The 12,758-nt window shown below is 39.4% G+C and overlaps 1 protein-coding gene across 2 annotated transcripts in view; it reads right to left on the bottom strand.

Annotated features, from left to right (window-relative positions):
- The window catches only part of PSIP1 (PC4 and SFRS1 interacting protein 1), a 49,069-nt gene extending 36,317 nt beyond the window's left edge, over positions 1–12,752 (bottom strand). For both annotated transcript variants that reach the window (XM_011990856.1, XM_011990857.1), the window contains exons 1-2: positions 12,625–12,752; positions 9,082–9,158 (exon numbers count right to left, since the gene is read on the bottom strand). In XM_011990856.1, the coding sequence (XP_011846246.1) occupies positions 9,082–9,158; positions 12,625–12,696 (149 nt within the window). In that variant the 5' untranslated portion in view covers positions 12,697–12,752. The remainder of the gene's footprint in view (positions 1–9,081; positions 9,159–12,624) is intronic.
- Between the last annotated feature and the right edge of the window lie 6 nt (positions 12,753–12,758).

Below are 12,758 nucleotides of genomic sequence, written 5' to 3' on the forward strand. Positions count from 1 at the left end.
AAAAAAAAAAAAGAGTAAGTAGGTCAAGCCAGGAATGGTGGCTCACATCTGTAATCCCAGCCCCAGCACTTTGGGAGGCCAAGGCGGGCATATCACCTGAGGTCAGGAGTTCGAGACCAGCCTGGCCAACACGGCAAAACCCCATCTCTACTAAATATACAAAAGTTAGCCAGGCATGATGGCGGGCACCTGTAATCCCAGCCACTAGGAAGGCTGAGGTAGGAGAATCGCCTGAACTCAGGAGGCAGAGGTTGCAGTGAGTCAAGATTGTGCCACTGCATTCCAGCCTGGGTGACAGAGTGATGCTCCATTTCAAAAAACAAAACAAAACAAAAACACTAAGAGTAAGTAGGTCAAAGATATGCTCAAGACTCATGAGCTCTTAATGAGACTTAAAAATGACAGAAGATGAAAAAAAAAAATCTTCCTTGGGCACACAGTCCTACGGGTTTGGTAAACAATGAACCAGATTAGTTTTTCGAGACATCACTATACTACCTCCCAAGGGTACAACCTTATGCAGCTGTGGTTTTGATGCATTCTTCAAAGCATTCCACTTTAAAATTACATATAAAAAAATCCTTAATATGCTAAGTAAAAGCAGGATATAATTATACATAATAGCAAATACCAAAAAATTGTAAAAGTCAGTCTGAAAGAAAATATATCAAAATGTTAACAGTAGGTCTGACTGATTCATTCTTCAAGGCATTTCATTTTAAAATAACATACCAAATGCTTAATACGCACATGCACACAAAAGCAGGGCATAACTATATACGACAGAAACTCCTTTAAAAAATGCACAGACAAGTTTGAAAAAAATACACCAAAATATTACCAGGTTTAGGGCTTTCTAAAAATAGGCATAAAAATGATTTGTTTCCTTTTATATTTTTAAAAATTTTAACAAGATACACATTCAAGGTAACTTATCTACCAAATTTCAGAGCTGAAAGGAAACTGAGGGATCACCAAAACCTCATTTTAAATATTAGAAAACTAAAATTCAAAAAGACGGACTCAGGCAAGGTCGTCTACCTATTAAAACAGCAGAGTCTTAACTTGCAGTGTTCCTTAAAGAGGTTTTGGGCTTTCCTTTAACCATTGTAATACAGTCTTTGAAACATCTCCGAATAAAATATTCATGCTATTTCTCTATATGTACGAACTCAGACCTCAAACACCAATGTCAAAGCTTTTAAGAGTCAAGACTAATGTAAAACATCCTAAGAAAACTGCAAATCATTAACTGAATTCAATACTAGTTTTGTAATACTGAGGCAACTCAAATCCTACAATGTGTTTCTTACATGGCACACACTTTGAAGCCCTAAGTGTATACATGTGCATCCCTATTTTCCTAATGATTTATAAACAAAGAAAAGCAGTTATTTCTGTTAATTCATTTTTTGTGAGTAATATGTATACCCACAAGAACACACACAAAAATTCAGCTGTTACCCAACTAGAACCCTTTTTTTTTTTTTTTTGAGACAGAGTATGGCTGTCGCCCAGGCTGGAGTGCAGTGGCCGGATCTCAGGTCCCTGCAAGCTCCACCTCCCGGGTTTACGCCATTCTCCTGCCTCAGCCTCCCGAGTAGCTGGGACTACACATGCCCACCACCTCGCCCAGCTAGTTTTTTGTATTTTTGAGTAGAGACGGGGTTTCACCATGTTAGCCAGGATGGTCTCGATCTCCTGACCTCGTGATCCACCCATCTCGGCCTCCCAAAGTGCTAGGATTACAGGCTTGAGCCACCGCGCCCGGCTAGAACACTTAAAAGAAACAAGTCACAGGCCAGGCATGATGGCTCATGCCTGTAATCCCAACACTTTGGGAAGCTGAGGTGGGAGGATCACTCAAACCCAGGAGTTCGAGACCGGCCTGGCCAACATGGTGAAACCCGTCTCTACTGAAAAAACAAAAATTAGCTGGGCTTGGTAGCGCGTGCCTATAATCCTAGCTACTCAAGGAGGCTGAGGCAGGAGAATCACTTGAACCCGGGAGGTGGAGGTTGCAGTGAGCGAAGATCACGCCACAGCACTCCAGCCTGGGTGACAGAGCGAGAGACTGTCTCAAAAAAAAGAGTCACATATACAAAACAGAAATCCTATCAGAGCCAAATATATGAAGCTCAAAACAGTAACTGTTGCCAAGTAATATTGCTAAACAGAAAAATCCCATTTTTAACAACATATTGATTCTAACTTGCTACTTCATTTCTACGTTACTAAATCACAAAATATGAAAGTTTATTATAAATATTTTATATTTTATAATAGCATGTATTATTCTATAATAGAAAAATGATTCAACAGACAATTGAATATGCATGCACTATTAGTCATGAACCTGCTGGTAAAATGAGATCAATAGGGCCAGGCGTGGTGGCTCACGCCTGTAATCCCAGCACTTTGGAGGCCGAGGTGGGCGGATCACGACGTCAGGGGATCAAGACCATCCTGGCTGACACAGGGAAGCCCTGCCTCCACTAAAAATACAAAAAAATTAGCTGGGCATGGTGTCGGGCACCTGTAGTCCCAGCTACTAGGGAGGCTGAGGCAGGAGAATGGCATTAACCTGGGAGTCGGAGCTTGCTTCGAGCGGAGATCGCACCACTGCCACCGCACTCCAGCCTGGGCGACAGTGGGACTCTGCCTCAAAAAATAAAAATAAAAAATAAAAAAGAGATGAATAAACAGTTCATCTCATTATTTGGTGTAAAATTTAAGAGAAATCATACAAGTCCCACACCAATACATGCAGCTATGAAACTTGTATAGAAGAACTACCGTAGAAGAAAAAAAACCCTATCCTATGATTCATTACTTTATTTTCTTCTTGTGACCACTGTCAGTACCTCTGCATTGACCTTCACTCCTAAAACTATAAATTAGATGGGTTTTAAAACAGCCTGTGATGTATATTTAAAGTTCCTAAAACTAAGCACCCAACTTCTTTGCATTAAGACAATTAAGAGCAGTAAGGAGGAAAAAACAGCAAAATATCTTTATTTAAATTTTCTAGACTTCAAAGATATAGAGCTAGATAGGAATATTCCCTGAATTAGCAAAGGTAATTAGTCAGCAAACCTCAAACTGAGCTGCATTTCAACTTAATAAATACTACTAGTAGAAGTCTTAGAAAAATGGGTAAATCCCCACAAGTCTTGTTCCCGAAATGAAACGTAAGTTTGCCAAAGCTGAACATTTTAAATAAATAATAGCTGCTATTTAGTCTTCAATACATGCCAAGCATTGTTCTAAGCATTTTTCATGTCATGTCTTACTAGCATCCCATAATTCTGAGGCAAGATATTATTATCCCTACTTTACAAACGAGAAAGAAAAAAACACAAATATAAGTAACCTGCCCAAGATTATATAGCAGGTAAGTGGCAGTCAGGATTCAAAAACAAACTTCTGATCTAGTTGTCTTAAACTCTACATAAACGTTGGCTAATGGACAGCAGATGCATAATCGACAACTGACTTTATCTAGTGCACGAAGCTTTCAATCACCAAATATTTATTTAACAGCTACTAAGTGCCAGGCACTTAAGTTAATGATGACAAGACAGACAAGGTCCCTGCTGATCCAGCTCTTCGAGTGTGGGTGAGAAAAAGAAAAAAGGAAAAAAAAAAATCCAGTCATTGTTGCAATGGAGAAAATAAACACGAGGAGGAGGATGTGAGCTAAGATCTAAATGATCAAATATTCGATGGCATAACCTTTCCTGCAAAGGGAAAACAAAAGACCTGAGACAAGATGAGGCTTATTTGTACAACAGAAATAAGCGGTGAAAAATGTAATAAGGCTGGAGAGGTAAGCATGGGCTAGTTCGTATAGGGTTTTACAAATAGCATTTGTAGGTAGTTTTTGGTTTTGATTCATTGCTAATGTTAAAATAGGGAGTCACTGAAAGTTTTCAGTGAAATGACATGATCTAATTGGGATATAAAGATCTCTTTGACTAGACAGTTGTACCTCTGTATCCGTAAGATTGTGGATTATCCTTCCCCCACGCCTACAGATACCAAAATTCATGGATGTTTAAGTCCCTTACATAAAACAGCACATATATATAATGCACACCCTCCCATATCCCCGGGCCAAGGACCAGTACCCATCCGTGGCCTGTTAGGAACCAGGCTACACAGCAGAAGGCAGGCATTACCACCTGAGCTCTGTGTCCTGTCAGATCAGTGCCAGCATTAGATCCTCAGAGAAGCACAAACCCTATTGTGAACTGCACATGCGAGGGATCTAGGCTGAGTGCTCCTTATAAGAATCTAAGTAATGCCAGCTGATCTGAGGTGGAACAGTTTTCATCCCAAAACCATCCCCCCAAACCCCCGCGGAAAAAATGTCTTCCACCACTGCTTTAAATCATCTCCAGATCACTTACAATACCTAATACAATGTAAATGCTATATAGTTGTTAACACTGCATTAAGGTAACGACAAGGAAAAAAAACTATACATATTCAGTACAGCCATAACCATCTTTTTCCCCCAAATATTTTCTATCTGTGACAGGTTGACTCCATGGATACAGAACCCACAGATACAGCAGGCCAACTGCATATGAAGAGTGGAAACTGAAACCAACATAGAGTAAGTAAAAAAAAAAAATTTAATTTTTTTACCCCCCAAGACAGGGTCCCACTATGTTGCAAGCCTGATTTGAACTCCTGGGCTCAAGGGATCCTCCTGCCTCAGCCTCCTGAGTAGCTAGGACTACAGGCATGTCCCAGTGTGCCCAGCTTAGGACATTATTTACAGAAGTCATTACGCATGGACTTGAATTATACAAAGATGATCAAGAGTGGACAGATCCGAATGCATTTGAAAGGAAAAGAAGATTTGCTGACTGACTAGATGTAGAAAGGGGAAAGACTGTAATATGTAATCAAGGATAATACCAACACTTGGCTTCAGCAAGAATTGAGTCTACATCATTCCCACTTACTAAAAATCTCCTTGAATATGTTACGTTTAAAATATCTAGTACACGGTCACAGTTAGGGCTCATTGTCTAATATTCAAAACTTGATTGCTGAACATTTACTATGAATGTCCTAAGTAAAATCAGATGTTTGTAGGCCAGGAAAAGAATGCAGTTACAAAAGAATTCTGCTCTAAATTAACAATTAAAAAATCTTAATCTATAAATCAGTTATGAATTAGTACAATTTTCCAAATACCCCTTTCTTCTTGTATGTTCTTACTATCCCATCTCCCTAACTCCTGGCTAGCAGACTAAACTACTTATGCAAAATCCAAACTAAAAAGTTCAAACAGGCCAGGCACAGTGGCTCATATCTGTAATCCCAGCACTTTGGGAGGCCAAGGCAGGTGGATCACTTGAGGTGAGCAGTTTGAGACCAGCCTGGCCAACATGGTGATAACCCTATCTCTACTAAAAATACAAAAATTAGCTGGGTGTGGTGGCGGGTGCCTGTCATCCCGGCTACTTGGGAGGCTGAGGCAGGGGAAACGCTTGTATCTGGGAGGCAGAGGTTACAATGAGCGGAGATTGTGCCACTGCACTCCAGCCTGGGCAACAGAGGGGACACCATCTCCAAAAAAAAAAAAAAAAATCAAGTAGCCTGTAATCTCAGCACTTTGGGAGGCTAAGGCAGGAGGATCACTTGAAACCAGGCCCAGGAGACCAGTCTGGGCCATGTAGCAAGACTCCGTCTCTAAATAATAACAACAATAATAATAATAATAAAAAATACAAAAATTAGTCTACTACTGTAGTATCAGCTACTTGGGAAGTTGAGATGGGAGCATCACTTGGGCCCAGGAGTTAAAAGGCTACAGTCAACTATGATCACCACTGTGCTCCATCCTGGGCCACAGAATGAGACTTATCTCAAAAAAAAAAAACTTCAAATAACTACCCTCCCAAATTTTGAGGGGAAAAAAGATCATCAGCAACTTAGTTTCCAAAAATTAATCTTTTTCGTTTTTTAGAGACAGAGTCTCACTCTGTCACCCAGACTGGAGTGCAATGACATGATCTCAGCTCACCACACCCTCTGCCTCCTGGGTTCAAGCAATTCTCCTGCTTCAGTCTTCCGAGAAGCTGGGACTATAGGTACACACCACCACGCCCAGCTAATTTTTATATTTTCAGTAGAGATGGGGTTTCACAATATTGGCCAGGCTGGTCTTGAACGCCTGACCTCGTGATCCTCCCGCCTCAGCCTCCCAAAACGCTGGCATTACAGGCCTAAGCCACCACGCCCAGCCCAAAATTAATCTCAAGTCACCGCCAGACCAACATACATATGGGGCAGCACTGCTTTTCCAAAGACAAATGATATAAGAACAGTTAGGCAAAAACCAAGTGCATTTGGAAATGAAAATTCAGTATCATTAACTTAACTTTAAAGTTAAATACATTTGAATTCCTTAAATATATCCTAAATTCTTGAATTATTAGTAATTCATTGTCTTCATTAACTACCTAATTACCTATTAACTAAACAACAGTTAAGTTTAGTTACTTGGTTTAGTTTGCTTTGGTTTAAAGCGTACATATATTTGGCCAGGCCACGCTTGTAATCCCAGCAGTTTGGGAGGCAGGTGGGCAGATTATGAGGTCAGGAGATCGAGACCACGGTGAAACCCCATCTCTACTAAAAATACAAAAAATTAGCCGGGCGTGGTGGCGGGCACCTGTAGTCCCAGTTACTCAAGAGGCTGAGGTAGAAGAATGGCATGAACCCGGGAGGTGGAGCTTGCAGTGAGCAGAGATGGCGCTACATTCCAGCCTGGGCAACGGAGTGAGACTCTGCTTCAAAAAAAAAAAAAAAAAAAAAAAAGGGTACATATATTTATAATGTGAAAATCCTTTCAAATGCTAGGGAAGGGATAATCATTCCTCTTCTGAATTTAAAATAGTAATGTAAGAAGGGACTGTGTGTTCTATAAGACTATAAGGATATATAGAAGTATAAAATCTGTTCCATTTCAGGCTGGGCATGGTGGCTCACGCCTATAATCCCAGCACTTTCGGAGGCCGAGGCGGACTGATCATGAGGTCAGGAGATCGAGAGCATCCTGGCTAACACGGTAAAACCCCATCTCTACTAAAAATACAAAAAATTAGCTGGGCAAGGTGACGGGTGCCTGTAGTCCCAGCTACGGGGGAGGCTGACGCAGGAGAATGGCATAAACGCGGGAGGCGGTGCTTGCAGTGAGCGGAGATCGCGCCACTGCACTCCAGCCTGGGCAACAGAGCAAGACACCATCTCAAAAAAAAAAAAAATCTGTTCCATTTCAGATAAAAATCAGAATTAAAGAATTCTAAGCTTATAAAACTGAAAAATGCTAAGGAATGTCCACTCACATTACCACAGTATTTCCAAACTTCAATTTCCAGATCAGAATCCAAACTTCCAGATCAGAATCATCTGGAAGGCTTGTTAAAACAGATTTTTAGCTCCACACTCACAGCTTGATTCAGTAGGTCTAGAGTAAGGACTAAGAACTTTTTTTTTTTTTTGAGACAAGGTCTGCAATGGTGAGATCTTGGCTCACTGCAAGCTTTGCCTTCCCAGCTCAGGTGATGGTTCCACCTCAGCCTCCGGAGCAGCTGGGACCACATGTGTGTGCCACCACAAACGGCTAATTTTTGTATTTTTTGTAGAGACACAATTTCACCATGCTGCAGGCTGGTCTCCAAACTCCTAACTCAAGCGATCCTCCCGCCTTGGCCTCCCAAAGTGTTGGGATTACAGGTATGAGCCACCACACGAAGCCAAGAACTTACATTTTAACTAAAGTTCCCATGAGATGCTAATGGTGCTAGACCTGACAACACACTTTGAAAAGCCCTACTCTAATATACACTGCACAATTTTCCATTAAAAGATACCTTTGTCCTCTACTAAATTTACTGAAGAGTTTCTTTAGAGTATCCCATGGAATCAGAAATTTATCACTTCTTAAAAATTCTATTATTATACCTAGAATACACTTGAACCTAACTCTAATTATGATGAAGGCCAAAATCAATTCTGGATCCAAAGTTGTATTTTTTAAAAAACTAATTATGAAATATTGTACTATACCTTTAAAATAAAATATCCAGAACTGGTCAGTCTACAGACAGTAGACTAGTGGTCGTTTAGGGTTGGAGAGGGGAAAGTGATCAACAATAGGTTATGACAGTAAATATACTAAAATCTATTGACTTACACACTTTAAGCAGGTGAACTTCTTTGTAAATTCCATCTCAATAAAGCTATTAAAGACATTGTGTGAAAGTTCATACAGTAGCTAAGCAACATTAAACCAAATATTGCCATCGTAGCCACTCTTAGGAATAGGTAATTCCAATCAGAATAGCAATAGTTTTGTTTCTCCTCATCCCAGGTAAACAACACTACCAAAATTATGACAGACTCCAAACTTCAAGTCCAAAATCAACCAGATCATATAGTATTTGCAAGGCCATTAAATTATAGGTATGTAGGAATATTCTTTGGGAAATTAATGGTAGCCTCCAGAGTGATTCCATGCACTTGGCAGTAACATGCTTCAACATTCAGCTGCAATTTTTGAAAAATTTGCTTCACCACATTAGTTCTCTGCCCACATATCCATCAGAGGCAGCAGAGCTTCAGGGACGATATAAACACAAGGAGGGAACTATCTAGACTTCCTCTTCTCACCTTCCCCACAATATACACAGTTTGTATATCTGATATCATAAAACCAAAAAATTAGGTACCAAGTAGTCCTTATAAAAAGCACTTACTGCATAGGAATATTAGATAACTTATTAAAACTTTCCCTATATATTTTCATCCATCAATCATTCTTATTGCTGAGAGAATTTCTACTTTCCTTTTTGGTTAAGGAAATATCAATTCCAATAAAAAATAAACCTACAGCATCTGTAAACACTACCTTAAAAATAGAGACTTAAAGGCTCTTTCCAAAGTTCAAAGATTTTAAAGTTTCCTATTACGTTACTATTTCCCCCTTGAATTAATGTCTATTGCCCAATAACCCTGTTAAATTAGCTCTGATTTGCCTTTAAAGCTAACAGGACTTACGTCTCATGAGTTCCAAAAAAGAAAATGGGTAGTTTGTTTGTGGGTGGCTTTACAGCTCCATCAGGAACTTCATCTACCTAAAAGAAAAGTGAGAAAAATTAAAATATTTTAAAACACACACACCTCAACATTTATCTGAATAAACGAGAGCAAAACATCCAAAAAGGATCTGTTATAAAATGGACCAGTTCTGCCGGCCCATAATCTCCTATCCCCAAATCTGAAACCCAAGAAACTCTGAAAACCAAAATTTCTGTTAAAACTCATTTGGTGGCAAAACCTGGACTGACACTGCGGGTATCAGTCATTTCTTTTGTCCACCTACTGTTTCCACTGTTCTTTGCAGATAATTAAGATTATCATGTGCTATTCCAGACCACACCAGAAGCAAAATATATGGTATATGTACTCTCCCTGCCTTCCTAAAATCCCAAAATTTGGAATTACTAATCATATCATCATTTCAGGTAAGGAGTCTGAATCTATTTGACAACCCTAAATGTTAGTTCTACAGGAAATCTATACAAATAACAGAATAATGTAAAAGCAGACATTGACAAAAGTTTAAATTAGTACCTCCCGAAGTCTGAAAAGCTTATGGAAAGATCCTTCACTAATATGCCTGAATCACATGAGGCTAGCTGTTCCTTTTTCACTGCTCTTTCAACCTTTTAAATTATGTAAGGCAGAAATCATCAGGTGCTATCACATCTAATATATCCATAATACTTACTTTCCCTTATCAATAAAGGAAAAGTAGACCTCAGGACTAAAGCAGTACTACCTAGCTAAAATTTAACAACATGTCGGCCAGGCATGGTGGCTCATGCCTGTAATCCCAGCACTTTGGGAGGCTGAGGCTGGTGGATCATGAGGTCAGGAATTCAAGACCGGCCTGAGCAATATGGTGAAACCCCATCTCCACTAAAAATACAAAAATTAGCCCAGCGCGATGGCAGGTGCCTGTAATCTCAGCTACTCGGGAGGCTGAGGCAGGAGAAACGCTTGAACCTGGGCAGCAGAGGTTGCAGTGAGCCAAGATGACGCCACTGAACTCAAGCCTGGGTGACAGAGTGAGACTCTGTCTTAAAACAAAAAACAAACAAACAAAAAAAAGAATTTAACATCATATCTATTTTAAATGTCATAATTTTCATAATTTCAGAAACACTTCAATTTGAAAATCAGCTGACTTTGTTAAGAAGGGGGCTGACCATTAGAGGACCTACTATCCCCTCTGTAATCATTATGGTGTTGCAGAAAAGACCATGAGGATGACTGAACTGGTTATTTGTGAGGGAAGTCTAAAGGCTCTCACACATCAACAGAATCATTACCATCCAGTATCTCTAGGGACCTATTTCCCCACCAATATGATGAAGATCACACCTGTTATCTGAACTTTGTGGGAAGGTCCCGATAATTGCAAAAATGCTTAATCCCTTAAGATATAATTTCTGTTAACCCAGTTCATATGCTTCTTTCTGTTAGCAAACAGCTTTAAGAGTTTATGCAAATACCTAGCACCTATAGCCTTTAACAAATGCCAGGCAAAATTCGATTTTTTTAAATGATTATTACTGGTAAAGGATTATGTACATGAATGTTTAAGACTTAAAAATTAAAGTCTGGGACATGTAGACAGAAATGTTAAAGCAAAAATTGCAACAAGAGGTGTCACCTTTACAGCTCAGACTTTAAATATGTACTCTAAACTCTCTAGAGCAAAGATTTCAAATTTCTAATGAAGACAGAAAAAGGAAATCATTGTTGGACACAGAATACACCAAAACTAAATGCAGCTGTTTCTCAGAACAAAATGACGGAGAAAAGGGAAAAGACAAACACTTCCCTTCCAATCCAAATGAATTGTTAAATAAGGAAAACACTGTGGTCTTCCAAAGGCTACCCTATTTTATTTTCAGTAGCACTCTTAGTCACTTAACGTGAGCGTGGGGAGGGTGATTTGGGAGATTTTTAAAACATTTCATTGGCTTTCAACTGCACTGTGGCATGCAAATCAGAATACAGATGTATTAGACAACCTCAGATTTTCAAACACCTCAAAATAAACAAGGATACCTCGATAATCATGAAAAAGTATATTAGAGGGAACTTAAACCTGATCAGTTTCCCTAGGCTCCATTTGAACGTGAATTGTGTGCATTATATGTACTACAGGCTGTGGAGGGTATAAAGAAATTCCATTTAAGGTTGTTGCCCTCAGGCTCACAATATACTTGGAAGTCAAAGCATACACAGAGTAAGAATTAAAACAAAAGATTATCACGAAAGGAATAGATTAGAAAGTAAAATATATAGACAAGGATTATGACTAAGGATTGTTCAAGTAAGACTGCACCGAAAAGGCAGACTTTATAGGCAAGGAAAAAAGCTTTGGAAGGAAACTTGTGAACAGGAGTCTACGCAGAGCAGCTAGATGGAAGAAAGTCAAGGAACAGTGATCATTTTACACTTGGATGGCACTCTCAACTCCTAGACAGGACTCTGTTATCTAATGGGTGTTTTCCCCCATTCCTCTTCCCTGCTGACATAACTAAAACTATAGAATTTAATTATTTTTAAGAAACACATTTTCAAAGGAGAGTAAATTAGTCGAAAATAAATGGCTTGGAAAAATACAACTTCAGAACACCATATAGTATATTTTTAAAGGATCTCGAGTTTACCCAATCTAATGGACTGCAACATATTTTAGGTCCTATCTATCACTGTTTTAGAGCCTGGGTACCACCATAAACAAAAATACCCCTTTTTCTAAAAATGGAGCGTATATCTTTAAACAGTCTCAATTCCTAAATGTCACAAAACATCCTGGGTCCTTAATCATTTCTCTGTACCACTAGATGTGAACTCAGGAATCTGGTCCACACCTCCTTTTTGCCTATTGGAAACAAAAAGGTAAAACAACTTCTTCAAGGTCATAAACACCTCAAATAAAAAGGGGGAAATGAATTTTCTGGCCCTTCCTCGGTGCTAAACTACTGTAATACTTTCAAGAATATCCAGTCCTGAATCTCTGTATTAAAAAAGCAAATCCAGAAGGCCTCATCAAGTACAAGGTATTTTTTTTAAAACCCTGTAAATGCAATTTAACCACATACGCACTTCTCTGACATCCAAGAGTTTGTGTGTAATCTGCACAAATTCCAGATATTTTGTACTTGATCCAAAATTACGGAAATGTCAATGTTTCAATAATTTTTAAACAAAATTCATTCTTCATTATTTCACCTACAATGGAATATTAACTAGTAACGTATTTAAATTATTTCCCAGGGAAAAAATCTGTCCAAGTCGGCCAATAAACCATAGAGAAATACACAGGTATGTAGAAATGTCTAAATTTTTATAATTACATGGGAGATTATTGGGTAAAAAACTAAAATGAAAAATCAGGTTACAAATGAGACTAAAGCGAGGGAGAGAAAGGACAGAGGAAAAAATGAAGAGACACGGTGGGCAGCAGGCCTCCGGGGAAGAGGGTAGCACTGCTAAGCGCAAGGGCTACAAATCACTTACTCGAGCTGGCCAATGGGGATAACCTTTCATCTTGGCGAAGATGAGGTCTCCAGGTTTGAAATCGCGAGTCATGTTTCGGGGGCGAGACCGGGGGTCCGAAGCCCGGGAGGCAGCGAGGAGATGCGGCGGCGCGG

Source organism: Mandrillus leucophaeus, unplaced genomic scaffold (genome assembly GCF_000951045.1).
Source record: "Mandrillus leucophaeus isolate KB7577 unplaced genomic scaffold, Mleu.le_1.0 Scaffold384, whole genome shotgun sequence".
Lineage (NCBI taxonomy): Eukaryota > Metazoa > Chordata > Mammalia > Primates > Cercopithecidae > Mandrillus > Mandrillus leucophaeus.